Here is a 26,870-nt window from a genome sequence, read left to right as displayed (position 1 = left end):
AGAGGCCTCCACGTTGCCCGCTCCCTTTCCTATGCCATTCTGGGCTGGCATCATCCTCCACCACTTCATCCTGCAACCTCTGCCTTGCAGCCATGCTGGCATTTTTCTAGTTCTCTAATACAGCCATCCGCTTATTCTTGCTTCAGGCTTTTGCACCTACTGTTCTCTTTGTCTGGAACCCTGTTACCCAGGGATAGCTGGGTTTATTCCTAAATTCTCCGCTTAAATGTTGTCTCACACCTACCCTATGGAAAGTAGTGCCCTTCCACGCATGGCGTCCAGTGACTCCTCACGGCTCTGTTTATTTCCTTCATAGCACCGTGTTTTCACAGTCTGATAGCATCTCATTGATTTATCTCACGTTTATCTATTTTCCCTCTAAGAATATACTTTCCAAGTATATTCCTCTCGTCTACTTGTCTACTGTTCCAACTACATAGACGAGTGTCTTATTCATAGAAAGTTCTCAGTATTTATTGAACGGACAGATGAATGAATTTCATCCTGTCTGTGCCCCGGTTTTCCTGACTATATCTAGTCATTTCATGTAATGACTCTCTCTTTCCACGGCTGAAGGCAGCTCTGAAAGTCACAGCATCCTGAGATCTCACCGTTCAACACGGCCTGGCTCTTCCAAACCCACCCTTTACTTAGAGGACAACATAAATGAGAGAAAATGTAAATCTGGACCCCGAAGTTAACCTCAGGTTTTTAAATCAATGAAATTTCACAGTCTGGTAATTTCTTTCCACCCAAATGCCCTCTTTGACAGAGGAAAAAAAGGGCTTTTTGGACAGAACATTTTGGTCGGTAGAATATAAATTGAAAAACAAAGCCACAATTTGCTTCATTCTTTGAAACATTACCTAATGTTCTGTCTCAAAGAGAATGGTAACAGGATGACCTGACTTTCCTCTTCTCCTAGTTCTACTCTGTAAAGTCTTGATCCAAATTTATTTATTTATTTATTGAGCTATTGTTGATTTACAATATTGTGTTAGTTTCAGGTGTACAGCAAAGTGATTCCGATATATATATAAACACACACATATATTCTTTTCCAGATTGTTTTCCACTATAGGTTATTACAAGATACTGAATGTAGTTCCCTGTGCTACACGGTAAATTCTTGTTGGTTATCTATTTTTAAAAAGTATGTATTAATTTATTTATTTGGTTGTGTCGGGTCTCAGTTGAGGCAGGCAGGTTCCTTACTTGTGGCTTGCCAGTTGTGGCACCCGGACTCCTTAGATGTGGCATGCAAACTCTTAGTTGTGGCATGCATGTGGGATCTAGTTCCCTGACCAAGGGATCAAACCTGGGCTCCCTGCATAGGAGCCCAGAGTCTTATCTACTGCATCACCAGGGAAGTCCCGGTTATCTATTTTATATAGAGTAGTGTGTATCTGTTAAACCCATACTCCTAATTTATCCCTCCCCCCCTTTCCCCTTTGATAACCATATGTTTGTCTTCTATGTTTGTAAGTCTGTTTGTTTTGTAAGTAAGTTCATTTGCAGATCCAAACGTTGAAGTGAGCATCTCCACCTCAGAGAACTCCTACGGCAGGAGCTGACTGTCACAGCCCTTGGGGTTTCTTTCTGTTTATTTGTTTGGTGTTTAGAAGAACTTACTTAGGAAAACCACCCAATTTTAGCTTCTTCCAGGTGGAAATTTTGAGATGCAGAGAGCAATCCAAAACATTATTATTTGGCCAAAGGTTTGAATAAAGAACTTGGAAAACATGTGCATTTTAAAAGCCAATATATTATCTGGGCCTCTGGCCTCTGTCCCCAGTAGAGCTGTGTCCTCCACAGTTGTGAGGGAAGAGAGAGTGAATTTTTTTTTTTTTTTTTTTTTGCGGTACGCGGGCCTCTCACTGTTGTGGCCTCTCCCGTTGCGGAGCACAGGCTCCGGACGCGCAGGCTCAGCGGCCATGGCTCACAGGCCCAGCCACTCTGCGGCGTGTGGGATCTTCCCGGACCGGGGCACGAACCCGTGTCCCCTGCATCGGCAGGCAGACTCTCAACCACTGCGCCACCAGGGAAGCCCGAGAGAGTGAATTTTTATATGCATGAACCCGTTTCCGTGCTGCTGGGAAAGCAATCTCTCCAGCCACATGTTTTTCAGTGGCTGGTCCTTGCCGTGCGCTCACCTCCCTGTGCAGGGTCTTTGCACCTGTGCTTCCCTCTGTTGGTGTTTTATCTAGATCACATCCTAACGCCTCTAGGGAATCCCATGCTTCAGGCCACATGTCCTCAGAGTGGCCTGCTCTGACCTCCCTGGCCACCTTGAGTGTCGCATCAGAGCTGTCCCTGCCCCAGCTACCACTCTTCCGCCATAGTTGAAACTTTTGCAAAGGTCTGTGTGAAGATTTGATTAATACAATGGAGAGTGCCTGGATCCCTGTCTCTGGGCACCATCCCGCGTGTGCCCGATCTCACCTGCTTTCCTTTCCGAGATCCAGCACCTGAGGCTTCTTCTTACCAAATCCCACTTTGCTGCCTTGCACAGACGCCAGGGAGTGCCTGGGAATTTACATCCTCCCGGGGTGGCCCTGAACCAAAGAGTCCTAGGAGGTCACCCACATAACAGCTTCGCCTTTAACACCTCCCTGTCTCGCTTTCTTAGCTTCCCGTCCAGCTGAGAAGCTGGAAATTTCCTGAAGAGGAAATTGTTTACTGGACTCACTTCCCTGCAAATCTCTTATTTCAGGAATTTCAGACCCTCAGTTCCCTGTTGCCTCCAGTGTCCTGGACAGAGTATTTGTCCATCCAGCCCGGTAAGCCTATTGCAAGCTCTGGGCTGTCACGTTTGGTTCAGCCTCTGAGCAATACAGTGTGCGTGGACAACACCCCAAGGAGAGAGCTTGGTGGCCAATGTGGGCTCACCTCTGTGCCCGGCCCCGCTCCCGGGATCTTTGCCCTCCGGTCTCCATCACCGTGGTACCGACCAGGGATCTTGGCCTCCTTAATCAATAGAAATTGATCAGAGGCCAGACAAGAAATTCAGGCCAGGCTTTACTGGGGCCCCTGCTGCAGCGGGGGGAGCGGGAACCAGTGACAGCTTCCCTTGCTCGCTCACTCCCCGAGGGCGGGGGCAGCTGGCTCATTACATGGGGTGAGGGGAGGGGTGTGTCCAGGGGTGGGGCTGGAGGCGTGGCTCAGGTGGTCTGCCCCCGCTTTGGTGGTGCTGAGTGCAGGGGGCCTGCGCGGCCCTGCGTTGGCTCCTGACACCCTGTTTTTGCTCCCAGCTCTTCAGAAGGGGCAGTTGGGTTTTTTTTTTTTTTGGTCTTTTTGTATCTTGTCCATAATTTGCCCCAACTGCTCATGCACGCAGTTATCTTTAGTCCCTTATAGTTTCTTTGTATTCTGTTACTGGAGGAGACGTGTGTCCAGGTGCAAGCCCTGCAGCAAGAGGCCCTGGCTCCCAGGCCCCAGCCTGTCTCAACTGCAGGTGCTCTCCAGTGCCCTGAAACAGCTGTTCTGTGGCCTTTAGGCCGCTTGTGTCATTATTAGCCATGGAACAGTTCGTCTGTATGAGCGACTCCTTCATCACCGTCATAGAAGGCAGGCTACTCACTGAAGCAGGCTGGCCATCACCTTGATTCCTTTCACCTCATCTTCCAGGGCTCCGTTTGCCGTTAAGGGCAAGATGTAAACTGTAGCCTCCACTTGCAAAGTGCAGCCCAGGCTGCCCGCTTGGCAAGCAGATGGTATTCTTGTTCAAAGGAGAGCCGTAAGCTTCTCCTCCAGGTGCAGGTATATTGACAAGCAAAGATTGGGCTGGATTTTAGTGCCCAGTTTCCCCCTGCCCCGAGGGGTCCCCTCATGCAGCCCACCGTCTGTCCCATGCACATGGGAGCCCTATCACCTCCGATTGAAGGCTGCGTAACTTTCCCTGTTAATTATACTTAAAAAGCAATTTTTGCACTTTGATCTCAACCGCGGAAGAAAAAAAGACATCGGAGGGCAAAAACCTAGAAGGACGTCACCAAAGCTCCAACGGGGGTGAATTCGGTCATTTTTATAAACTGTTTACAATGCTCTTGGGCTACTTTTAAAAGTGGAAAAATAATTTAAAAGTCACGTCTATAACAGTATACTTTCAAAATATGAATAGGACCGTGCAAAATTATGTCCACCATTTGAAAAAAAACTGAAGCGTGTGTAAGATGAGTTATTAATTTTTATTTCTGCGAGGAGGAACCAGAGGCATTATTTTTCTTTATTTCTTCTACTTTTCTAGATTTTGTGTCATGAGCCTGAATTGCTTTTTTTCAGTCAGTTTGATTACATTTTTAACACAAGAAAATATATGTGAAGCTTGTATTCGTGTAATAAGACCACAGTTTTTGGAGATACGGTCACGGGTTTGAGTGTGGCTCTGCTAGTTCCTAGTCTTGACCTTGAGAAGGATGCTCTGAGCCTGTTTCCTCACCTCTGATATGGGGGGAAACACACATGCCTCAGACGGTTGTTGTGAGTGAATAACAACACACACTAAGGATGTTTAATACTCAGTCTGACCCAGACTTGTTCAATGGAGTCTCATTATTACTATTCTCGTAGTTATTGTTAATATTATTCAAATAATGTTAATACACTATTGTTGATCACAATAAAGATTAATGCTAATAAATATTACAGTTGACCCTTCAACAACATGTGTTTGAACTGCAAGGGTCCACTTATACGCAGATTTTTTCCAAGGTAAATACTACAGTCTTGCAAGATCCAGGGTTGGTTGAATCCACTGATTGGGAATCACGGATAAGAAGGGTGGACTGGAAGGTCTACTTGGATTTTCCAGTGCAGGGAGGGTCGGGGCCCTAACCCCCACGTTGTGCAGGGTCAACTGTAATATTAGTCAAGATCTACTCACTTACGAGAAAGGACAATTTGTTTCTTCAGAGCCTTGTGTTCTGAGAGGCCATCAGTCTGGCTGGAGTCTACAGGTGAGCGTGGACGAGCTGGTGAGAACATAGGGCAACGGGGGGTGAAGGCACTGCCCACCCCCCCCCGATCCCCCCGCCGTCCTGTGCTTAACTGCCCCCTTCTTTGCTTCCACCCTCTGACTGGCCGCACCTTGAGGTCTTGTTAATTACTCCATTCTTTGTGTGTTCCCCAAACCAGGCACACAGCAGGTGCTCAATAAGTGCATGTGACATGAATCAGGGGACCAGCGTCCAACAGCCAAGCTACCCTTGTTCTACTTGATCATTTTAGCAGGAAGGAAGAACTGCAGACTGTCTATCTGCAAAGATATTGTTTTGTCCACCTGGCAGTCTGAGAGGCTCACCTCACCGTAAAAAGGCAGCACCTTATTTAAAATGGTGCACACTCATCTCCCTTGGGACCTTACTTGCAGCATGGAGCCGACACCCATCCTAGGGAGTCAGAGGTCAGACACCTACAGACTCATTCAGTGGGGTCCCACGTTCACATCCCAAGGGTAGGTGGGCTTGGCGGGAAGGGCAGCGCTGACGCAGGAAGGAGAGCAGACGTCCTTGAGGAACCTCCCAGTTTTTTTCAGGGTCTGGCAATACTGGAGCCGTGTCCCTCCCTAGGCGAGGTCGTATTTGAGTCTTCCATTTACAATAAAAGAGACATTTTGACACCATGAGGCCCTGATCGCCTGAAGTGACCAACGGAAAGTTTTTAATGATAGTTGGAGTCACTTATGTCTACCAGGTGGCCAAGCAGCCTGTTTCTCCTGAGAGGATTCCAGTTTTAAAAGCAGGACAGTCCCGGGGAAATGGGACCCACTGGTCCCCCCAACACGGCCTCTTAGCTCTGCCGACACCGTGGCGTGTGCTCCCTGAAGGAGGCGGTTGTCAAACAGCCTCACTGTCTCAGGCTCTCAGAACCGGGGTAGCTCGGCTGACCCCAGTGCACCGCGGAGGTATCTGCCCAACGCCAGCTGGCCTTTTTTAGAGTTTAACTTGGGGCAGAAATGAAGCAACCAGCATTAGATTCAACCACAGTCCTCTTTCTCTTGATCTGAAGCTTGATTCTTGTAAAGCAATACCTGAGCTGGCTAGGCAGGGAGCTTGCTTTAGGCGTGGACGTGGTTTCTACAGAAAAGAAGGTACTGCAGGCTGTTTTACGCCACACGTGCAGCCATGCTGTGGGAGAACAGAGCTCCCCTGGTGCCTCGATTAAGAAACAATCACAGGGGGCTTCCCTGGTGGCGCAGTGGTTGAGAGTCCGCCTGCCGATGCAGGGGACGCGGGTTCGTGCCCCGGTCCGGGAGGATCCCGCGTGCCGCTGAGCCTGCGCTCCGCAAGAGGCCACAACAGTGAGAGGCCCGCGTACCGCAAAACAAAAACAAACACAAACAAACAAAAACAAACAAGAAACACTCACAGGGACTTCCCTGGCGGTCCAGTAGTTAGGACTCCGTGCTTTCACTGCTGAGGGTCCGGATTCAATCCCTGGTTGGGGAACTGGGATCCCACAAGGTCATGCGTCGCGGCCAAAACCAAAACCCCAAAAAACAGTGACAATATATATGAACCCCATCGGCTTCTCACAGACTCTCCCATAATGATACAGATACTAGCCCCACACCACCCCCAGGCAAATCCATGCAGACAGAGAGTAGATCAGTGGTTGCCTGGGGCTGGGAATCTGGTGAGGGGGTGGGAAAATGGGGAGCGAATCTGATGAGTATGGAGTCTCTTCTTGGGATGATGAAAATTTTCTAAAATTGATGTGATGCACCACTCTCAACCATTGAATCGTACACTCTAAATGGGTCCATTTTATGTTACGTGAATTATGTCTCAATAAGGCTGTTATTAGTAGGGAGGTTTCTCAAAAAACTAAAAATAGAACTACCATACAATCCAGCAGTCCCACTACTGGGCATATACCCTGAGAAAACCATAATTCAAAAAGAGTCATGTACCACAATGTTCATTGCAGCTCTATTTACAATAGCCAGGACATGGAAGCAACCTAAGTGTCCACTGACAGATGAATGGATAAAGAAGATGTGGCACATGTATACAATGGAATATTAGCCATAAAAAGGAACAAAACTGAGTTATTTGTAGTGAGGTGGATGGACCTAGAGTCTGTCATACAGAGTGAAGTAAGAAAGAGAAAAACAAATACCGTATGCTAACACATATATATGGAATCTAAAAAAAAAAAGTTCTGAAGAACCCAGGGGCAGGACACGAATAAAGACTCAAATGTAGAGAACGGACTTGAGGACACGGGGAGGGGGAAGGGTAAGCTGGGACGAAGTGAGAGAGTGGCATGGACATATATACACTACCAAATGTAAAACAGACAGCTAGTGGGAAGCAGCCGCATAGCACAGGGAGATCAGCTCGGTGCTTTGTGACCACCTAGAGGGGTGAGATAGGGAGGGTGGGAGGGAGACGCAAGAGGGAGGAGATATGGGGACATATGTATATGTATAACTGATTCACTTTGTTATACAGCATCAACTAACACAACAATGTAAAGCAATTATACTTCAATAAAGTTGTTAAAAAATTATATAATTTTCTAAATTAAAAAAATAAAACTTATTTAAAAACATCACTCTCTTGTCTTCAACCCCCAAATTCTCTTCCCTCAACCAGCCAAAAGAACCACAATCCCACTGGAACTTCAAACAACAACAAATGCAAAAATAATCAGAATAAAAGTACACCTTTACCCCAGATGAGAGATCAACACAGTTTTCCATTCAATGTCCAGGCTCTCCTTCTCCTTCGATGTGAATTGGAAGTTCACTGGGGGGAGGGGGGGAAACAGCATCTGCATCACCCTGGAACACGTCAGGATGCACATTTTCTCCTGGTGACCCCGAGCATGCTCACATCTGAGAACTGCTGATGGAGATGACAGTGGATGGGTGACCGGAAGTTTCCCTTGTTAGGAATGACTGTGGATCAGCCCAGAAACCAAGAGGCAAACAAGCCGACAGTGTATAGTTTTCCTTCTAGACCAGCAGACGGTTTATTTCTTTAACAAGTTGTACATTTGGCGGGGAGAAGAAATAATAGGAGTTAAGTGAAATAAGAGACAGCCCACAAGATACTGACTTGTCAAGCCATGGAAAATGTTTTAATGACAATTGGCATCACAGGTATAAATAAATAGCTCCTTTTTCCCGTCTCTAATATGTGCTAGAAATATCTTTTTAAAAGGTCCAGCTAAGGTTATTGAGGCTTCGAGGACCCTTTCTTAGCTATCGATTTTAGTAATTAAAAAAATAAACACAGGAAGCATTCCCGGTATCTGCGGGCGCCGCCCCACGGAGAGCATCACGTGACAGCCGGGCGGCTTCGTCCCCAGCAGCTGCGGACAGAACGGAGTATTGGGGTGTGTGCCCCTACCTCGTGGTCTCCTCTGCCTCATACACTTCACTTTGGATGAATGCATTTTGCAATGGGCTGCTACACGACTAGGCTGGTACCAAAAAGCACAGCTGATTGACAATCTAACGTAGATTTTCGTGTTTTTCGTTTATGCCGGTATACCCTGCCTAACGAAGTAAGAAAAACAACGGAAAAACCCTCAGTTTTTTTTATCCTTGTTCATTTGGCAATAGCAGCATGTCTCGGGATAGATCTACCCTGTGAGGCTGGTGCTCGTGACTCTTGGGTCTGGTTTCTCTCTTGTGGATCTGACCTCATCTTCCCCTGGGAGAAGCATCCGCAGGACCCCAGTGATGGAGTCCTGGAGGGGTCAGGGGAACCTGGCTGGGCTCTGTGCTGTTGGCTGTGTCCCACTGGTCCAGCCTCTGCCAGTGTCCCACCCACTGGCTTTGGCCCTGTGGTGGGTGTAGTGGTGATGGGTGAAGGCATCTTCCCCCATCCCCCCAAAGGCTCTGAGAACTCCCCTGATTGTAGAAAACCCAGCAAATATCAACAAGGCTGGAGGGATACAGAAAAGCATCAAACGTAATACTTAAAGAGTGGATTAACTGACATCGTTTCTAAGCATTCATCTGATGTTTAGGAATATAATTTGTTTAATTTAGGAAAATATACCATTGGGTCCTCAGGAATAGACATTAAATATAAATCAAATGGAAGTCTAAGACACGAAAAGAAAACAGGAGGGGCAAAAAGAGAATGTGGAAGAAGAAAAGATTATTAAGTAGAGATGTAAAAATCCTCAGGTCTATCCCAAGAGGCAACCAATATTCAGAAACGTCTCCTCCCCAAGACCAGGGTGACAGTCCAAGGCTGTCCTCGGAATAGGAAAGGAATACTGAATTAAAACGGAAAATGTCTCTTAGCAGGCCCTAGTTTTAATATATTTTCTCCTTTATTAGAAATATAAACAGATGATTACTTGTCTTTTTATTTGTCTTTTTGCTTTTTTTTTTTTTTAACAAATACTTTTTGGTAGCTTGTCTGGGTTATATTTTGACTCATAAAATAACCTTCCCAATTTGGCCCTGCGCAGGTCAAACGTCTCCAAGAAGCTCCCTTCCCCGAGTTTATTCCGCCAACTTGAGAACATCTGTCGTCATCAACCTCTGATTACAAAAAAACGTCCCTTTCCGGCTTCAGAATTTCCAACTGGTTTCGAAGGGGGACCCCAACGATTCCCTGTTCAGCCCCAGAGCTACTCTGGAACCGAAGGAGGGTGTCCAAGCGCTGGCCCTTCGGCCAGAGGGGCCTAGGCTTTGTCCTTGAACTTCTCCAGGTGTTCTCTGAGCTCTTTGGGGGCGCCCACGCCCACGTCCTGGCGCACCCACTGGATGTCCTCGTCGGTCCCGCCGAGGATGGAGTTCACGGTGGGACAGCTGTCGTCGGCGGGGATGGTGGTGAAGGTGGTGAACTTCACCTTTTTCCTCTTGGAGGTGGGTGAGTGCAGGGGCTCGAGCTTCTGGTCCTTGCCCTGTCTGTCCCCGGAGTCGGCAGGCCTGGGGACCTGGCTGTGCCCGTGCTTTTGGGAACCTCCGTTGAGCAGGAGGCGGTCGCTCTCGTCTATGACGGTCGTGTGCTCGTCCTGCCGGGGGGACCCGTCGCCTACGTCCTCCAGGAGCTCCGCCTCGTTGCCCAGCCACACCCAGTCGTGCGAGTGGGTCACGGAGGCCTGGCCTTCCAGGGGCACCTGCTTGTGCCTGTACTTGAGGGCAAAGGTGGCGCAGTTGATGAGGAAGACGAGAATGGCCAGGCAGAAGACGCCCAGCAGGGCGTACATGCCGATCTCCAGGTCGCTCAGGCCGCGGGGCGCCTGCACCAGGTCGCCGGCCCCCGGCCCGCCCCCCGCCCGCGGCAGGTCCACCTGTGCCGGGAAGTTGGCGAAGTCGATGGGGATGGTCTGCAGCTGGCCCTCGCCCGCCAGCCGGGCCCCGTCCAGCCGGCTGTTCTTGCCCACCTTGTTGTCCAGCAGCGACTTGGCCGTGGGGCTGCCCCTCCGGGGGGCCCCGTCGTCGCGCTCCGCGGAGGAGCTGCCGTACCAGGGCCCCTCCTGGCCCTTCTGGCGCCGGCCGCTGGCGTGGTTCTTCATCTCGGCCTCCTCGTGGGCCCCGCCGGGGCTGGAGTCGGCGTCGTTCTGGCCGAACTTGACCCTGACAGTGCCGACGCCCACGGCCAGGACGCTCTTGCGTTTGGATTTCTGGCAAGCCTCCGCGATGGTCAGGTCCACTCGGACCAGGGGTCCCTGGCCTTCCCCTTCGGCCATGACAACGGGCCACCTGGGCGAGCGGGGCTGGGGGACTGACACGACGGCCTCGTCCAGGGACGTGGCGGTCAGGGTGAAGTCCTTGGTGTCGTAGATGTCCAGGGGCGTCACTGAGCCATCGCTGAACTGCAGCCAAGTGCTGAGCACGGCTTCCTGCAGGGAGAGGGGCAGTTAGAAAGCCACGGGGAGGCGAGGGGGGCGGACGCCTCTTCTCTGGGGATCGCGCCTGCCGCCATTCTAGAACAGAACCCAAAGACTTAGGGGCAGGACTTAAAATCCAGACCTGGTGGCTGATGAACCTGGGGAAAAAAATCCAGGTTTTATATCAAGGTCCGAGAATCACCTTAACGGAAACAAGAACCAACGTAGACAGGCAGTGACAGCTCCAGTGTAATCCTTAGCCAGGGAAAAGACCCCACAGAAAGCCCTCACTGAATCCAGGCTCCACTGAATTTATCACCAGCGACGTCACTTGAGCGCGTCTGCTGGGTCTTCACAGCTCTGATGTCCCCCCCCTCCCTCCTATCAGAACCCTTGTGATGACATTGAGTTCAGTATGTTCCGTTCTCCGCATAATCCATGGTAATCTGTCCATCTCAAGATCCTTAATCACATCTGCAAAGTCCCCTTTGACACATCAGGTACCGTATTCACAGGGTCTAGGAATCACATGTGGCCATCTATGGTGCGCCATTATTCCAGCCACCACGGTGACGATGGTAGCTAAGGTGTCCATAGTGCTTCCTGGGTACCAGCCACTGTTCTATGTGGTTTTCATTATCAACTCATTTAATCACCACAACAGTATACAAGGTACATACTATTATCTATACTTCTCATTCTGCAGGTGAGTAGCCTGGATCACAGGGGGGACCCAAGGCTCACTCAGGTTTCCACCACTAAGTGACAGAGCTGGGTTTGAGTCCAGCCAGTTCATCTCGAGTCTTAGGCATGGCTGCTAGTCAATCTCCTGGCTGCCTTTGACTCTGAGGTCACTGACCAGGCCAGGGATTGAAGGAAACAACTGTGATGTGTCTAGAATTCTTCCCTGTCCTCTAAGAACAGGCATTGAGTGGTCCAATTTTCATTCATCTGAGCATGTCAAGGACATGAGTTAAAAGCCTCCTCTGTGTCAGGCCGTGTGCCACACACTGAGTAGTCTTGGACAGAAGACTGACAGAGAATAAACAAGACACGGCTGTTCATCATGGCAGGCCGGGATGCTTCCTGGAGCTGGGCTGGGATGTCAGTTCTGCATAGGTTTGATGTGTTAAGTTTTTAATTCTTTTTGGCTGTGCCACATTACTTGTGAGATCTTAGTTCCCCAACCAGGGATTGAACCTAGGCCCTCAGCAGTGAAAACATAGGGTCCTAACCACTGGACCGCCAGGGAATTCCGTAAGTTTTACTTTTTTTTTTTTTTGCGGTACGCGGGCCTCTCACTGTTGTGGCCCCTCCCGTTGCGGAGCACAGGCTTCGGACGCGCAGGCTCAGCGGCCATGGCTCACGGGCCCAGACGCTCTGCGGCATGTGGGATCTTCCTGGACCGGGGCACGAACCCCCATCCCCTGCATCGGCAGGCGGACTCTCAACCACTGCGCCACCAGGGAAGCCCCCTACGTTTTACTTTTTAATGTACAGTTCAGTGTACAGGGAGGAAGGAAGGTGACTAGAGATTAGGAGGGAGATGGGTTGGCCCTGGCTGTGAAATGGCCAGGATAGCTCCTGCTAGACAATCTGCTGGATGTTATGAAGGTGAAGCAGGGTGCAGAGGGGGGGAAGGAAATGGGCAGTGATCTCATGGTTGGGAAGAGCTAACGGAACCCCAGGGGTCTGTTGCGGGCAAAGGATCCTGTGTTTCCTCTAATCCTGGCCTCTGGACACCATGGCAAAGGGCAGAGGGTTTGAAGTGGGAGTTTTGAATTAAATACATGGATGCACTATTTCCCCGGGAACATTTTTCTTTAAACCAATTCTTCTGGGCCTCAGTTTCCCCAGATGAAAGTGGGAATGTGAATACCTAAACCATAGGGTCTGGGATGGACATCTGTTTGGCCTGACCAGTTTCCATTCCTCCTTTCCGACGGGGGCTAGAACACTAATTTTCCTTTCAGAACCACGCCTTTTCTCCATTCAGAGTTTGAGGAGTGTGGGTGGGAGGCACCGGCCTCTCCAGTTCCAGAGGTGGGCATATGTCCAAGGTCTGGCCAATCAGAACATTTTACTACCCTCTTCACAGTGATTGGCTCAGAAAGAGGCACATGACCCAAATCAGCCAATGGGACATGACCTCTGGGCTTTTGTTGGAATTAGAGGAGAATTTATTTCCCCTGGAACTACTGAGCTGGGATGCAAGCTGGAATGGAGAGAGAGAGACAGAGAGAGAGAGAGAGAGAGAGAGAGAGAGAGAGAGAATCTTAAGAGCATGTCCCAACAACAAAGAAGGCTGGCTAAGTATAAACTAATAGAAAACTAGGTAAAAATATACAAATAAGAGATGCAAATTCCCAGGCATCAGAAATGAAAAGAGAAGGCATACTAGAGTGGTACAAATAGGTAACTGTTACTGAGACAGCTTGAGGGCGTGCAGAGCTGCTCAGAAGACCTACCAGCCAGTGGCTGGGATGGTGATGCCCACCTAGGCATGTGTCAGATTGGGGTGAAACCTTTTACGTAAAGCCAGGACTCCTCTCCACATATGCAGGTGAGAAAGCCTACCCACTGGGCCAGAGGCACATCAGTGATGCTTGTCTGTGCGCTGAGCACTGGGTGCGAAAATGTCTCCCCTGGAAATCAGAACCTCACCCCTTCCCCAGGAGTGGCGAGTCTGAAGTTATAACACCTGGTGGTGAAGGAGCTGCAAGACATTTACTTGAAACTGGACCCATACACACGCAAAACTGCACAGGAATTCCTCAGGAACCATATAAAACAAAGCAACTACAGCTCAAGAGGTGCTCATGATAAAAAAAATTACAATCCCTAGGAGGGAAGGCTCTACTATGAGAGAAAACCATAAAAATTTCACATAGAAAGATCAGCAGACGAAGGATTCGAGATAACAAAACAAATGAAAAAGACTATAAAGTAAAACAAAGCAACAACAAAAATAAGCCAAAAAAAAAATAGAGTAAAAAGGAGTAGAAACTACACTGAAAGAGTGGGAGTCACCAGAAAAAGAACAGGTAGCTGTGGAAAGAACCACACAGAACTTCTAGGCATGAAAAATACTCTGGTTGAAATTAATTACTCAGTGGATAGTGTGAACAGCAGATTAGACATGGTTGAGGAGAGAATTAGTGTAATGGGAGACTGAGCCAAGAAACTTACCCAGAATGTAACCCACAGGAATATAAAGAGACGAAACATAGGAAAGGAAGGTTGAAAGGAATGAGAAAGAGAATGAGAATGACCAATGGTTCTCTGTTAGGAGTTCCAGAAGCCAAGAATATGGGAGAACTTCAATAGTCAAAGAAATAAGGGCTGGCCATTTTCCAGAACTGAGGACAAGTGCCAATAATAAAAAGGAAGGTTTCTGATGACACCACTGGAGCGTCTGGATCTAGCTTTACCTGAAGATGCCCATGCTTGGACATGAACTGATAAAACTCTGACGTCTGACTCAACCAGCCCGAGTTAGGCCTCTGTCACTTGTAAGGAAAAGCCCAGACTATCACCAGCTTCCTGTTAGGAGTGAGTGAGAACGTTCACGAAATCTAAAGATGGTGTGTGCGTGCTGTTGGCACCTGCCCACTTTCCTACAATACCCGCCTGCTTAACTTTCAGCCGTCGAGCCCGCAAGGTGGTTTGGCCTGAGGGCATTCTGGCCTCTGGAACCCATGTGGTCATGCCCGCAGCCAGAAATGCCGAGAAATTAACACCCTCCAGAAGCAGCCCTCCACTAAGGGCTGACGGGAGGCGTGGTACATATCCCAGCTTCCTTGACCTCAGGTACAATGACTCTCCAGCCTTTTCTACACTGGCTGACGGTTTCCCCAGGAGACCCAGGCTCCAGTAGCCCACAGTGGTGGCTGAGTTGGGAACACACTCTTCTGGCTGTCTTCCCTTCCTTCCCTCACTTCCCGACGCCCTTCTGGTGCTCCCTTCACCGCCCACATGCAGTCCTTGCAGGTGGATCCTCATCTCAGGCTCAGCTATTTGGGGGATCAAAGCTAAGACGCGACTGGTTCAGGAATTTTCCTCACCGCCCTCCTCTCCTTTAGCTTCATCAACTTACAGATCATACAATGGGACGGCCCCCCTTCTAAAGCCTCAGTCGAATGCATTCACGCCGGGGGAGACCTCACTTCACTTCACCAGCCTAGCTTTCTTTAGCACTGGTAGGGCACGGGGGAGTATAATGCAACTGCCTCATATTCACAGCATAGCCATCTTTCAGATTTTGTATTTCAAAGTTGGAAATATCAAGAACAAGGGGCCAGCCTTCCACACTCCAAGGGCTGCGATAAAACCTTGTTAACGCAGCATGCAAGTTCATCGTGGCTGACTTTTCGCCTTGAGTTCATTTTTCTTCATCAACTCTAGACAGAGAATGAACTGAACATCAAACAAGCCCCCATGAACGGCAGGCAATCCGAATTAAGCCCTCAGAACCTCGTGGGCTTGCCAACCTCCATCTCCATCATCCCTGCTGTGGGATTGAGACCAAGTCCTTCCATTAGCTCATGACAGCCAGGTTGGAACATAGAGGTTGTCTCAGGAGAAGCCAACGCAATTCCCCAAAGATGAGAAATTCTGAAATACTTAAACTAACACACGTCCAGGCATGATTTAGATCTCCTATTCTTTCAAGAGTCATGTCTGCAAATGGAATGAACTCCATCCACAGATCCCCTTAGGCAGCGCCCGGGCCCTCCCATTACCATCAGCCAATGAAGACAGATGGGTGAGGCTGGATACTGGTGGGTGGCCTTGCCCCATGCCAGGGAGGTGGCAATGTCAGTTATCCCCTGATTAATTACCAGTTCTCAGCAAATAGCTTCATGCTTTCTGCTTTGCCTCCCCACTTTGCTCGCTCCGCTGTTTCTAAACCAGCAAATGCCATGCCAGTTTCCTGCCCCCAGGAGAGGTGAGCAGAGGTTCCAGCACTGGGAGCTGGACCGGGATGGGAACCTACTCCAGCTCCCTGTTGGTGATGCTCTGGAACCATACCAGGTAGCAACGCGCAGCATTTCTAGAATGGTCCACCCTAGTCCTTGGAACCTGGGAACAAAACGAGATGTCCACCCCCATGATGATGTTACATGCACAGCTGAAGTTAGGGAGAGCTGCCTGGCTGAGCTGGGTGGGTCTGGTGTAGTCACAGGAGCCTTTGGAAGCAGAGGAGTTTCTCTGGCTGGTGGCAGAGGGAAAGTCAGAGGTTGAAAGCACGAGAAGAACTCAATGCACCGTTACTTGTTCTGCAGATGATGGCGGTGGGGGGGGCGGGGGGTGCAGAGAGAAGGGAGCAGAGAGGCTCCCAGCCAGCAGCTAGCGAAGAAACAGAAACCTCAGGCATTCAGCTGCGCAGAGCTGGATTCTGCCAACCACACCAGTGAGCGCAGGAGCAGATTCTTCCCCAGAGCTTCCTGATAAGAGGCTTTGCTCTCAGCCTGTGAACCCAGGAGCGTGGCACCCAGCTGAGCCCACCTGGACTCCTGACCCGCAGAACTGTGAACGACAGCGGTTGCTGTCTTAAGCTGCTAGGCTTCTGACAGTTCTTTGCACTGATGACTAATCCATCCCCGTGCACTGGGTACCATTATTCTGGTTCATCACAGACCCCGCTTCTTGGATGATGTAACCACGTGCATTTTACACAGCCCGAATCACTCCATCCTGGAATGTGGTTTGGCCACCCTGTCCCAGTTCCTCCCACCTCCCTCCCCTTTGGCTGAATCAGGTGTGGCAACCAGCCTTGCTCCGCTCGACCTCTGGCATCCAGGCCCCTACCTGTTTGGGGGTTCGCAGCAGCTCCTCAGCTGTGGCCATAGCCGTGACGGCCTTGCTCTTCTCTGTGCTGGGGTGAAGGGTGACAGACAGCCCAGCCACGAGCTGGATGGCCAGGTCTGTCACCGAGACTTTGTCATCTAACACGGTTACTGTCTTCTCGGCCAGGATGGAGTCAGACAGTGGGGACAGCACCTGGGCAGGACACAAGATAAATCCGTCACACCTGCTTCTGGATGTTGGAACCTTTCCCTCCATCCTAAACAGGGTCCGGAATACAGTGTGAAGGAGCCACACATCTACTTCACTATATACACTAGCCCGAACTGTGCCTCTGTGAGAATCAGATAAAGTCACCCCTCCCCTGAGACATTTTAGCTCTATCTTTTGGAAAATGGACATAAAAATTAAAATCCATTCTGTCTTTTTAAAAATTAATTAATTTATTTATTTCTGGCTACATTGGGTCTTTGTTGCTGTGTTTGGGCTTTCTCTAGTTGCAGCGAGCGGGGGCTGCCTTCGTTGTGGAGCACAGGCTCTAGGCGCGTGGGCTCAGTAGTTGTGGCTCGCGGGCTCTAGAGCGCAGGCTCAGTAGTTGTGGCGCACGGGCTTAGTTGCTTCACGGCATGTGGGATCTTCCCGGACCAGGGAACGAAGCCGTGTCCCCTACACCGGCAGGCAGCTTCTTAACCACTGCGCCACCAGGGAAGCCCTCCATTCTGTCTTTGAAAGGAAATGCCCCTCCCCGTTTGGATGAGGCTGTCTTGCGTACCACACAACCTGGTCAACCGCACACGACGATCCTGCTGCCTGGACCCGTGAAGAGTCGCACACAAGCTGACCCTGCACGGCCCGACTCCCATTCTAGGTGAATTGCGGAACCAACGGGAGGCCTGAATTATAAACTGCTGACTCTCCCTTCGGGCCCCCAGCACAATGTGTCCTCTGCTGGAATATTACTTTCTGCCTCATCTCATAAACCACGTGTAGGACCTGAGATGTCTCAGGTGAGATGGTAGAAACGTATCTGTCATTTCTACCTGGGGTGGTTGTGAAAGGATCCAGAATGACATTGCAGAAGGGTGGAGTGACACACACGACTGTCTGGAAGACGGATAACCAGCAGGGACCCACTGCACAGCACAGGGAGCCCTACTCAATGCTCTGCGATAACCTATGTGAGAAAAGAAGCTGAAACAGACTGGATATATGCATATGTATAACTGAATCCCTGTGCTGTACAGCTGAAACTAACACAGCATTGTAAATCAACTATACTTCAGTAAAATTAAAAAACAAACAAACCAAAAAGGTGGAGTCAGTAGGGTGGGACTTGATGGGCTGGCTGAAAGGCCCTCATGCCCTGTCATCTGTTTTGAAATCCCACCATTCTATCCATTTCCTTGAGCAAAAGAGGCAGTAGGATTTTTTTTTTTTTTTTTTTTTTGCGGTACGCAGGCCTCTCACTGTTGTGGCCTCTCCCGTTGTGGAGCACAGGCTCCAGACACGCAGGGGCCCAGCCGCTCCACGGCATGTGGGATCTTCCCGGACCGGGGCACGAACCCGTGTCCCCTGCATCGGCAGGCGGACTCTCAACCACTGCGCCACCAGGGAAGCCCGAGGCAGTAGGATTTTGAAGAGAGTTTGTCGAATGACTGTATGACAGAATGACAGACTGACCTAAGGAAAGAAGGGAGGAAAGGAAGAAGGGACGCATCCTTCTTTGGTCGCTGGCAAGAGCAGCGCAGAGATGGGGGAAGGTTCAAAGAGGGTGTAGGAGGTGCGCATCTGGAAAGGGGCACTGAGGGTGGAGGAGTAGAGTCAGGATGGGGCAGGTTGGGTGGTGGGAATGGAGCATGCAGCAGTGAGGGGGTCATAGCGGCACTAAGGGGTATGGCCACCACCTTCTCAATTCTGTCTGGAAGGAGCTTGGGGCTCAGAGAGCTGGTCCAGGCTCACCTTTCGGGGGCCCCAGGATGCCATCACGAGGACAAGGACTTGGCCACGAGGACCCGCCCACCTAGTGAGCCTCCCCCAGGGCTGGGTACCACCTTCAGTGATGGGCGTGCCGAAGTTCCCAGCTCTGGCTTCCTACCTGGATGGTTGTCATGCCAACCTCCCTCCCGACCAGGATCCTGCTGTCCTGGAGAGTGGCCACGTGGGGTTCCTCCAGCTTCATGAAGTCTGCAACCAGGTGGGTGATGTCGAACTGCCAGTCGGGACTGAGCAGGTGGCTTGGCCGGCCCCAGGGGCTGGCGCCCTCAGACACAAACTGAGTGAGGACCCGCACGGTGGCATGCTGGTACTGCAGGGCGCAGCCTCGGCCCCGCCGCCCGTCCTCTTCCTCATCCTCGCTGTCTCGCGTGGGCCTGCCGGGAAAAGAGAAGAGGCTCTCAGGTCAGGTGATGGGATGCAAGGTGCTTGGAGTCACGAGGCAGGTGCCCCCGTCAACCTACAAGAGACAGCACCCCGGGCAGGAGCCTCAGGACCACACAGGAGCACCAGCTCTATCACCGGGCAGCACAAAGGGTGAAACGCCTCTCTCTCTCTCTCTCTCTCTCTCTCTCTCTCTCTCTCTCTTTTGTTTAATAATGCAAAGAAGCAAGCTTTATTGTACTTGCCAAAGGAGGAAGGGAAGACTTAATTGAGAAGAAAATGTGAAGATCTCTCTCCACTAAACAGCATGACCCAAAGGAGTTCTCCACATCCTATCCCTCCCGATATATGCAACCCACGAAAAATCCCATCTCTCTTTTGAAGACATGTATTGACAAATAAAAGATAGAAGAACTAACATTTACTAAACGTACACTGTCCACAAAGTAGCAGAGAACCATGCAAGGCTATTTACAACTTAATTTCAATGAAGAAAATTAAGCAAATCAAACCACTAAATTTCTCAGTCACTCCATAACCCCTTGTGCTAGTGGCTACCATGCTGGACATTGTGAGTCTAGAACATTCCACCACTGTAGAAAGGTCTCTTGGGCAGGGTGGTATGATGCTCTTGAGATGTGTCTATCCTAAGCTCTGCACGGATGGACTCTTCGAATCTCATAACACCGTGAGGCAAAACTTTAATTATTCTTATGTCCAGATGAGGAAACTGAGGCAGAGAGATTGGGTGGCTGGCCCAAACTCACAAAGCAAGAAGGTAGCTGAGCTTGGATTTGAACCCAGCAAGTGTCAGTTCTGCCTTCTTCAGGGACAGGGAACGAACCCATATCTTGGCCACTCGTGACCACTAAATGGTCTGAAGTCTTGGCTGGAGTCATGGCTGTCCTCCCCGGCAGGACAAATGCCTTCAAGTTTACCCTGTAGAAATGGATTCACCATTTCACTGCTCCATTCATCCATCCTGAGATGGACTCCAGTTGCCCCTTAAAAATCAAGACCCTGGTGCCTGGGAGACTGTTGGGAAAATAGTGCTGGTGTTTTAAGCTGGGAGATTCCACCCAGGAAACCGGAATTCAGCAACAACTCTTATTTAGCTAAACTGAGGGCCACAGAGCTGAGAAAATAAGACCCCAAACTCCTACATGAGACAATCCGGAGTCAGAATACATTAGAGGCTTTTGTTTCGGTTTAAGAGGAGGCAGCAACCCCATGGTCCAGTATAAATGCAAGTAGACTTTACCCAATATTTTGATACGCATAGAGCTTTTCAAGTTTATAGATATTCATCCAGCACAGAAAAAGGATTCACCGTTTTGCTTAGAGAAAATAAACCCAAACTTAAATTCCCTGGGGGTGGAGGGCCTAGAAAATCTTGTTACTTCTGTGGCTTCACCCTGGAGGGACCACTTGCAGGAGACAGTTTCCTAGCAGCCCGTGCAGACTGCAAATGACTGGATCTCATGCTGACCCAGCCGCTCAGCAGCCTTCCTGCCTGGCTGGGTTACCCTGGGCCTTGGTTTCCCCAGAGGGTTGTTGTTAGGCTGTAGGCATGTATGCGTTGCATCATGTCATCACCATGGTAACAGCATCACCTAGTCTGCACTGGGCCCTGCACTGGCTCCTTTAGCGTTAAGGTCAGTATCCACAGCCCTTGCCGTCACAGCTCTGATGCATCTCCCCGTCCCGGGCTTACCTCTTAGTGGCCACGATGGGGACCCTCCAGCCTTTAATCTGGCTCAGCTCCGTGTCAGAGACATCGATCTGCAGGGGCAGCCGGGGCACCCACACGGTGACGTGCAGGGGGGCGCTCAGGTGCTGGTATGTGAAGTTCACCACCGTGTCCACCTTGCCTTTCATCTCTTTGCCATTGACAAAGATGTAGTCGCAGCGGTCGGACACCTGCCGAGACAGAGAGGGGATGGAGGAGGAGAAGTTCCTGGGGCCCTGGAGACCACCCTTCTGCCATTTGTCCTTTTCTCTAGCAAAGCACACATGCTTGATCTAGGTTCCCCTCAATGCAGAGCCTGAGACAAGGATTCAGTGTGGTTGGTTTACTTGGGAGGTGACCCCAGGGAAGGGGGACCAGGGAGCAGACTGAGGGAATCAGAGAAATAAGAATAGTTGGTAGAAAGGTACATCTTTGCATTTGCTGCTGTGACCATCAGGCTCCATTTTTCTGGGCCTCATGGAAAGCACACAGAATTGTCCACCTGCAGTATGAGAGGCAGGAATATTATCTACCAGCTCCTCTCCTGTCTCTCTTTGAGTGAGGGCTGCTGTGTGAGTTAACTTTCCCACATTTTTAGGCTGAGACACAGGCCCTGGGATGGAAAGCAGAAGCAGATTGAGAGAAGCAGCAATCACTAAGTGAACTTGAACCTGCACAGAACTGCAGCTGGGACTGAACTCTGGGTGGACCCGGGGAATGTGATTTGGGCACCAGAGGTGTCTGTTCTCCAGGCCGATGTCTGCTCAGAAGATGAGCCACACCCACGTCCCGCCCCATCCAGCCTCCCAGGGTCTGAAGGGCTCGCACCGCCTTTCTCTCTAGCAGGGCTCGTCCAGTTCCTACACTCTCTGCTCCAATCACACGCAGCTCTGATGGCTCCCCATCAGGAGAACGCTCAGGCCTTCGCACATGTAGTTCCCTTTCCCTGGGAACACCCTTCCCTCCCTGTTTGCAGCACCTCCCCTGAGGCCCTAGGATTGTTTGTGTATCTGTACTGTTACTGTTCATCCAGTGAATGGCAGAATCTCATTAGTGATGACCAACTTATGTTTCCTTCCCCTGAATTTCCTCCTTTCACCGTTCCCATTTCTAGAAGATCATGGACTCAGGAAAGAGACAAGACAGAGCACAAAGGAAAACAAACACAGAGACAAATAAAATAAAAGTCTTCAAGCATCTAGATTTTGTGTTCCAATGCCTAAACCCTCAGGAAGATGCATCTGTTTACAGCCCCACGGATGTTGTCATGTGGCAAAGAAACAGCTGGAGGATGCCCATGCCCCTTGGGAGGAGGCTGCTAGGAGCAGAGTGCACAGGGGTGGGACCACATCAGAGGTAACCCGTGTGGACTCTGAATGATAATGGGTGTGCCCTAGGAACCGTGAACAGAATCCTTGAGGACTAGAAGCCTCCTCCCCAAGGCCTTGAGAGCAGTTAAATCTAGAAATTAGCCTCCGATGATGTTTCGTTGCCATAATGAATTGAAAACTGAAAAGAGAAATCAAGTTGGGTTACAGAGAAACATGACCCATCTTGCATAGTCAAGTTTATGGGATGGGATTTACACTAGCCCCATGTGTAAATTCACATTTTCAACTGCAAAACTGTAAAATCCTCGAAGGCAATAAGTACATGTTTTTCTTCTTTGACCTCTTGGTTCCTCATACCAGCTGCTCATGAAGGGGGAGCTCAGCAAAGTGGATACTGAACGGATGGATACATGAATGGATGGACGGATGGATGGATGGATGGATGGATGCATGGACGGATAAATGGATGAGTGGATGGATAGATGGATGAGTGAATGGATAGATGGATGGATGGGTGGCTGAATGGATGGATGGATGGATAAATGGATGGACAGATGGATGGATGGGTGGATGGATGGATGGATAAATGGATGAGTGGATGGATAGATGGATAGATGGATGGATGAGTGGGTGGCTGAATGGATGGATGGACGGACGGATGGGTGGATGGATGGATGGATAAACGGATGAGTGGATGGATAGATGGATAGATGGATGAATGGGTGGGTGGATGGATGGATAGATGGATGAGTAGATGGATAGATGGATGAGTGGGTGGCTGAATAGATGGATGGATGGATGGAAGGATGGATGGATGGACAGCTGGATGGATGCCTGAACATGGCCCTTTCTTCGTGGGGTACTTGCTTCAAGACAACCAAACAAAGATCTTGGGGCGAAGGAGATATGGTGAAAGACTGAGATGGAGCCGAGAGCAGTGGAAACACAAGAAGTTAATTTGAAAACTTCCAAAAAGCTCTAGAGCAGTGTTTCCTAACCTTTTAGGAGTCATGAACTCCTTTGAGAGTACACATAAAGCTAATTCTTGCCCTAGAAATGCATATACACAGTTTTGTGTAGCATTTCAGAGTTAATGAAGTCACACATGGACTCTTCACCCAGCATTACCACACTAAGCTGTAACTGCCGATTTGCTTATGTGTCTCCCGTCCAGGTTATACACGCTGAAAGGAGCAGCATTTCCTTCAGGGGTGTCCACGGCCCCGGTTAAATAACATCCAACGCTGAGCAATGAACTCTTGTGATCGCGCTCTCTTTCCCCAGCTTCTAGGAACTATGGATGGGTACCCTGGGCCCAATTTTCATCTTCAGCTCGCACTTCTGTTTGGAGCGGCAGGTGGAGAGGGCCGGGCTGAGCGCATTTCCTCCATCTGCTGGGGACAGTGGCAGGGGGTGGGTGGGAGGGGAACACATGGATGGATCTTCTCACTCACGGTCAATAGTGGTTTAAAACTGTGTACGTACTGATTAAGAGTGGAAACCAATTTTCTTCCCTGTCCCAGATTTGTCATTAGCATGTAAACACTGTCCTGGATCCGGGCAGGCATTAGCATAATAGCCAAGCAAGAGTTATATCAGTAATCACTTCTTTAATCAATGTTGTAATTTACAGACCATTGACTTTCCTCATTTATTACCTTTCTGAGCTCTGGTGGGAAGGAACCTGGCCGCTCCAGAATGCATAAATCATTAAGGGAACGCCAAGGGTATGGAGCGGCGGGCGGGACAGAGCCATTGTCACTGTTACTCCTGAAGATGCCATAAATGTCTGGGCAAGTCTCAGGATGCATCCATCATTTCCCAAGCGGCTACAGCAACGGGAACCATGGTATCATGAAGCGAGCCTGCTCATCTGCAGAAAAGGAACCCGAGGCCCCTGCGAGAATCTTGCCAGCCCCTTGCCTCCATTTCCGGGAATCTTTTTTCTCTCTCCAACCACACTGAATCTTTTTTCTCTCTCATTGTGGGGGAGCTTCTACCCACTGAGAAAACTGCTTGCTGGCCTCTTGCTCACTCTGACATTCAAACTCTCCCTTCTGAACGCACGGTGGCCGTGGAAACAGCCACTGATGTCTGCTTTTAAGGACTGGGAGGGGCTGGGGTAGGTTCCGGCTGAGCGACCTACGGTCAGCTGACACCTTCTGTTGTCGCTCAGGCCTTGGCAACTTCCTGAGGACGTTGCCTGCTTCCTAGGGGAGAAGCTGGGGACAACTTTCCATGAAGAAAGCAAAAGGCATCTGTTGGCCAGCCATCGACATCCAATGCGATTTTTGTCTTGATGCCCTCGGCCAAGCGGGTTCTCAAATTGGACGAGCATCAGAGGCGGTCAAGTGTCCACAGGCTGCTGGGCCCACTCCCAAAGTCTCAGGTTGAGCAGGTCTGGTGTGTGTGTGGGGGCGATATTTGCACTTCTAACAAGTTCCTGGGAGACGCTGATGCTTCAGGTCTGGGGACCACAATAGAGACTCACTCCTTGAAATACTGCAATTGCCCCTTCTGTGTTTCCGTGGCAGCTTAAATATCCTGTCTTAGCCCTTTGGGGCTGCAATCACAGAATACCCAGAGACGGGGCCGGGGGCTTAAACCACGGTCATTTATTTCTCACAGTCTGGAGGCTGGGAAGTCCAATACGAAGGCGCCGGCACAGTCTGTGTCTGGTGAGGGCCCATTCCTGGCTCCTAGATGGCTGTCTTCTCTCTGTGTCCTCACTTGGTGGAAGGGGTGAGGGAGCCCTCTGGAGCCTCTTATAAAAGCGCTAATTTATCCATGAAAGCTCCGCCCTCGTGGCCTAATCACCTCCCTAAACCCCTGCCTCCGACCATCACACTGGGGTTGAAAATCTCAACATAGGTATTTGGGGGGCGTCACACAAACATTCAGTCCATATATACTCCTTTCATTCCTGTAATCACTTAGCTCTGAGGCTTTAAATACCATCTCTGTATAATATAAATACCATCTCTAATAACTCCCCACATCCGACCTCCAGATAAAAAGTGCTTATTCAACATCTCTACTTGGCTCTCTAATTAGCATTTCCAACTTCATATGCTCAGAAATCTAACTCTAATAGGTTTTGCCTCTTTGGAGACTAGGGGTTGAGAATAGAAATTAAGTTCAAATACAGAAAAACGATTTACATTTCTTGTACACCTGAGTGTGTGTACCTGCTCTGTTAACATAAACTATCAAATGCTCTTACACTGTCCTGATGCCTGCTTTTACACCTGTCATGTGCTTTCCCCATCATTCTCACCCTCGGTCCTTTCTGGAGCTCTGGACAGCCATCAGGATCCCATTTTAGAGATGAGAAAACTGAGGCTCACTGAGGTTGCAGCTTGCCCAAGGTGGAGAAGAGGGGTGAAGAACAGAACCGGTTTATGACAGTCAGTGCAGGATTTGATCAGACTGTTTCAGTCGTGTTGTCTTAACAGATAATATCCTGAGATTGTGGTCTTGGAAATCGCCCTTCCTGCCATGTGAGTCTTAGAGTCTTTTCCATTTCTGTGGACTGGGGGACCAGGGAAAGGGGCCCCAAGAGAGGCCACTGGCCGCTGACTCTGACGTGGACCAGCTCAAGTCCTTTCTGCCAGTTGCCCTGGCCCTCGCTCTCTTGGCCCATTCCCAAAGCAGCCCACTCAGACAGGCCGGAACGTTGCACATCTCGTCAGGGAACAGATAGTACATGCTACCTGAAATTTAGGAGAGTTTAACAGAGGGACTCTACAAAGGTGTGGGTAGGGTTGAAGGAAACCAGCAAGAGATGGCAAAGCCCAGCACAGATAGAGGTCGGGGTAGTGCATTGAATAGCGTTCTCCAAAATCCATGCTCATCTAGGACCTTCGAGTAGGACCTGATTCGGAAATAGGGTCTCTGCAGATGTAATTAGCTAAAATGAGGGGATACCAGCCTAGGGCGGGCCCTTAAAGGGCTGGTGTCTGTGCCCAGCTTGGGCACTGTCCCTGCTCGAGAGGCCTGCCCACCTTGGCAGAAAATGCAGCCAATGTCAACTCACAACCGTGCTGCAAGGCGCCCAGAGGAATAAAACAGACCGACCTCAGTTTCCCCACCCTCCAGTGCCTGGGGGTGCCTCCCCCTGCCTCCAGCCTCGTGGGAACCCTGAGGATGACTGGGATGTAATCTACAAAGGTTAGCCTCCCAGAGCAGGGTGGGAGAAGGGCAGAGGGGTCTGGAGGGGCAAACGGCATATCCAACACAGAGACCTCTTCTCTAACATTTCCCATCTTCTTTTGTTTTGCGGGGGGGGCACACCGCGAGGCGTGTGGGATCTCAGTTCCCCGACCAAGGATCAAACCAGCGCCCCCTGCATTGGAAGCTTGGAGTCTTAACCACTGGACCGCCAGGGAAGTCCCCCATTTCCCAACTTCTTAATCTGGGACTCATGTTTAAAAATTTTTGTGAATTGTGGCCCCCTTTTAAACTCAGGAAAAACCCTTGAATGAGTCCAAGCTCCTCCCTGATGCGGCCCTTGACGTCTCTCCTAGGTGTGTCTCCCACTAATCCTCGCCTTGACTCACTCTGCCCCTGGCTGGTCCTTGAACACACCAGACAAGCTCCTGCCACAGGGCCTTTGCACTTGCTTACTCTCTATCTGAAGCATCCTCCCTAGGCGTCTGCATGACTTGCTCCGCATCTCCTTTAGGGCTTTTTGTTTTAGTTGAAGTATAGTTGATTTCCAATGTTGTGGTAGGTTCAGGGGTTTGGCAAAGTGATTCAGTTATATACATACACTCTTTTACAGATTCTTTTCCCTTATAGGTTATTACAAAATATTGAGTATA

At 49.9% G+C, this 26,870-nt stretch overlaps 2 protein-coding genes across 3 annotated transcripts in view; one reads left to right on the top strand and one right to left on the bottom strand.

Annotated features, from left to right (window-relative positions):
* SLC15A4 (solute carrier family 15 member 4) overlaps positions 1-26,870 on the top strand; it is a 120,593-nt gene that overhangs the window by 82,046 nt on the left and 11,677 nt on the right. The window contains exon 8 of one of the 2 annotated variants that reach the window (XM_060170315.1): positions 7,599-7,716. The exons of the other annotated variant lie outside the window; for it this stretch is intronic. Within the exon in view, the coding sequence (XP_060026298.1) occupies positions 7,599-7,684 (86 nt within the window). The 3' untranslated portion in view covers positions 7,685-7,716. Of the gene's footprint in view, positions 1-7,598; positions 7,717-26,870 lie in introns of those variants that run through there. 2 annotated transcript variants of the gene reach the window in all.
* The window catches only part of TMEM132C (transmembrane protein 132C), a 366,604-nt gene continuing 347,793 nt past the window's right edge, over positions 8,060-26,870 (bottom strand). Inside the window, exons 6-9 of the mRNA XM_060170309.1 lie at positions 20,702-20,907; positions 18,707-18,980; positions 16,615-16,806; positions 8,060-10,815 (exon numbers count right to left, since the gene is read on the bottom strand). Coding sequence (XP_060026292.1) covers positions 9,652-10,815; positions 16,615-16,806; positions 18,707-18,980; positions 20,702-20,907 — 1,836 coding nt within the window. The 3' untranslated portion in view covers positions 8,060-9,651. The remainder of the gene's footprint in view (positions 10,816-16,614; positions 16,807-18,706; positions 18,981-20,701; positions 20,908-26,870) is intronic.

Source organism: Lagenorhynchus albirostris, chromosome 14, assembly GCF_949774975.1.
Source record: "Lagenorhynchus albirostris chromosome 14, mLagAlb1.1, whole genome shotgun sequence".
Lineage (NCBI taxonomy): Eukaryota > Metazoa > Chordata > Mammalia > Artiodactyla > Delphinidae > Lagenorhynchus > Lagenorhynchus albirostris.
Note: the sequence above shows the minus strand (reverse complement) of the source record. Positions and strands in the feature narration are given on the sequence as shown.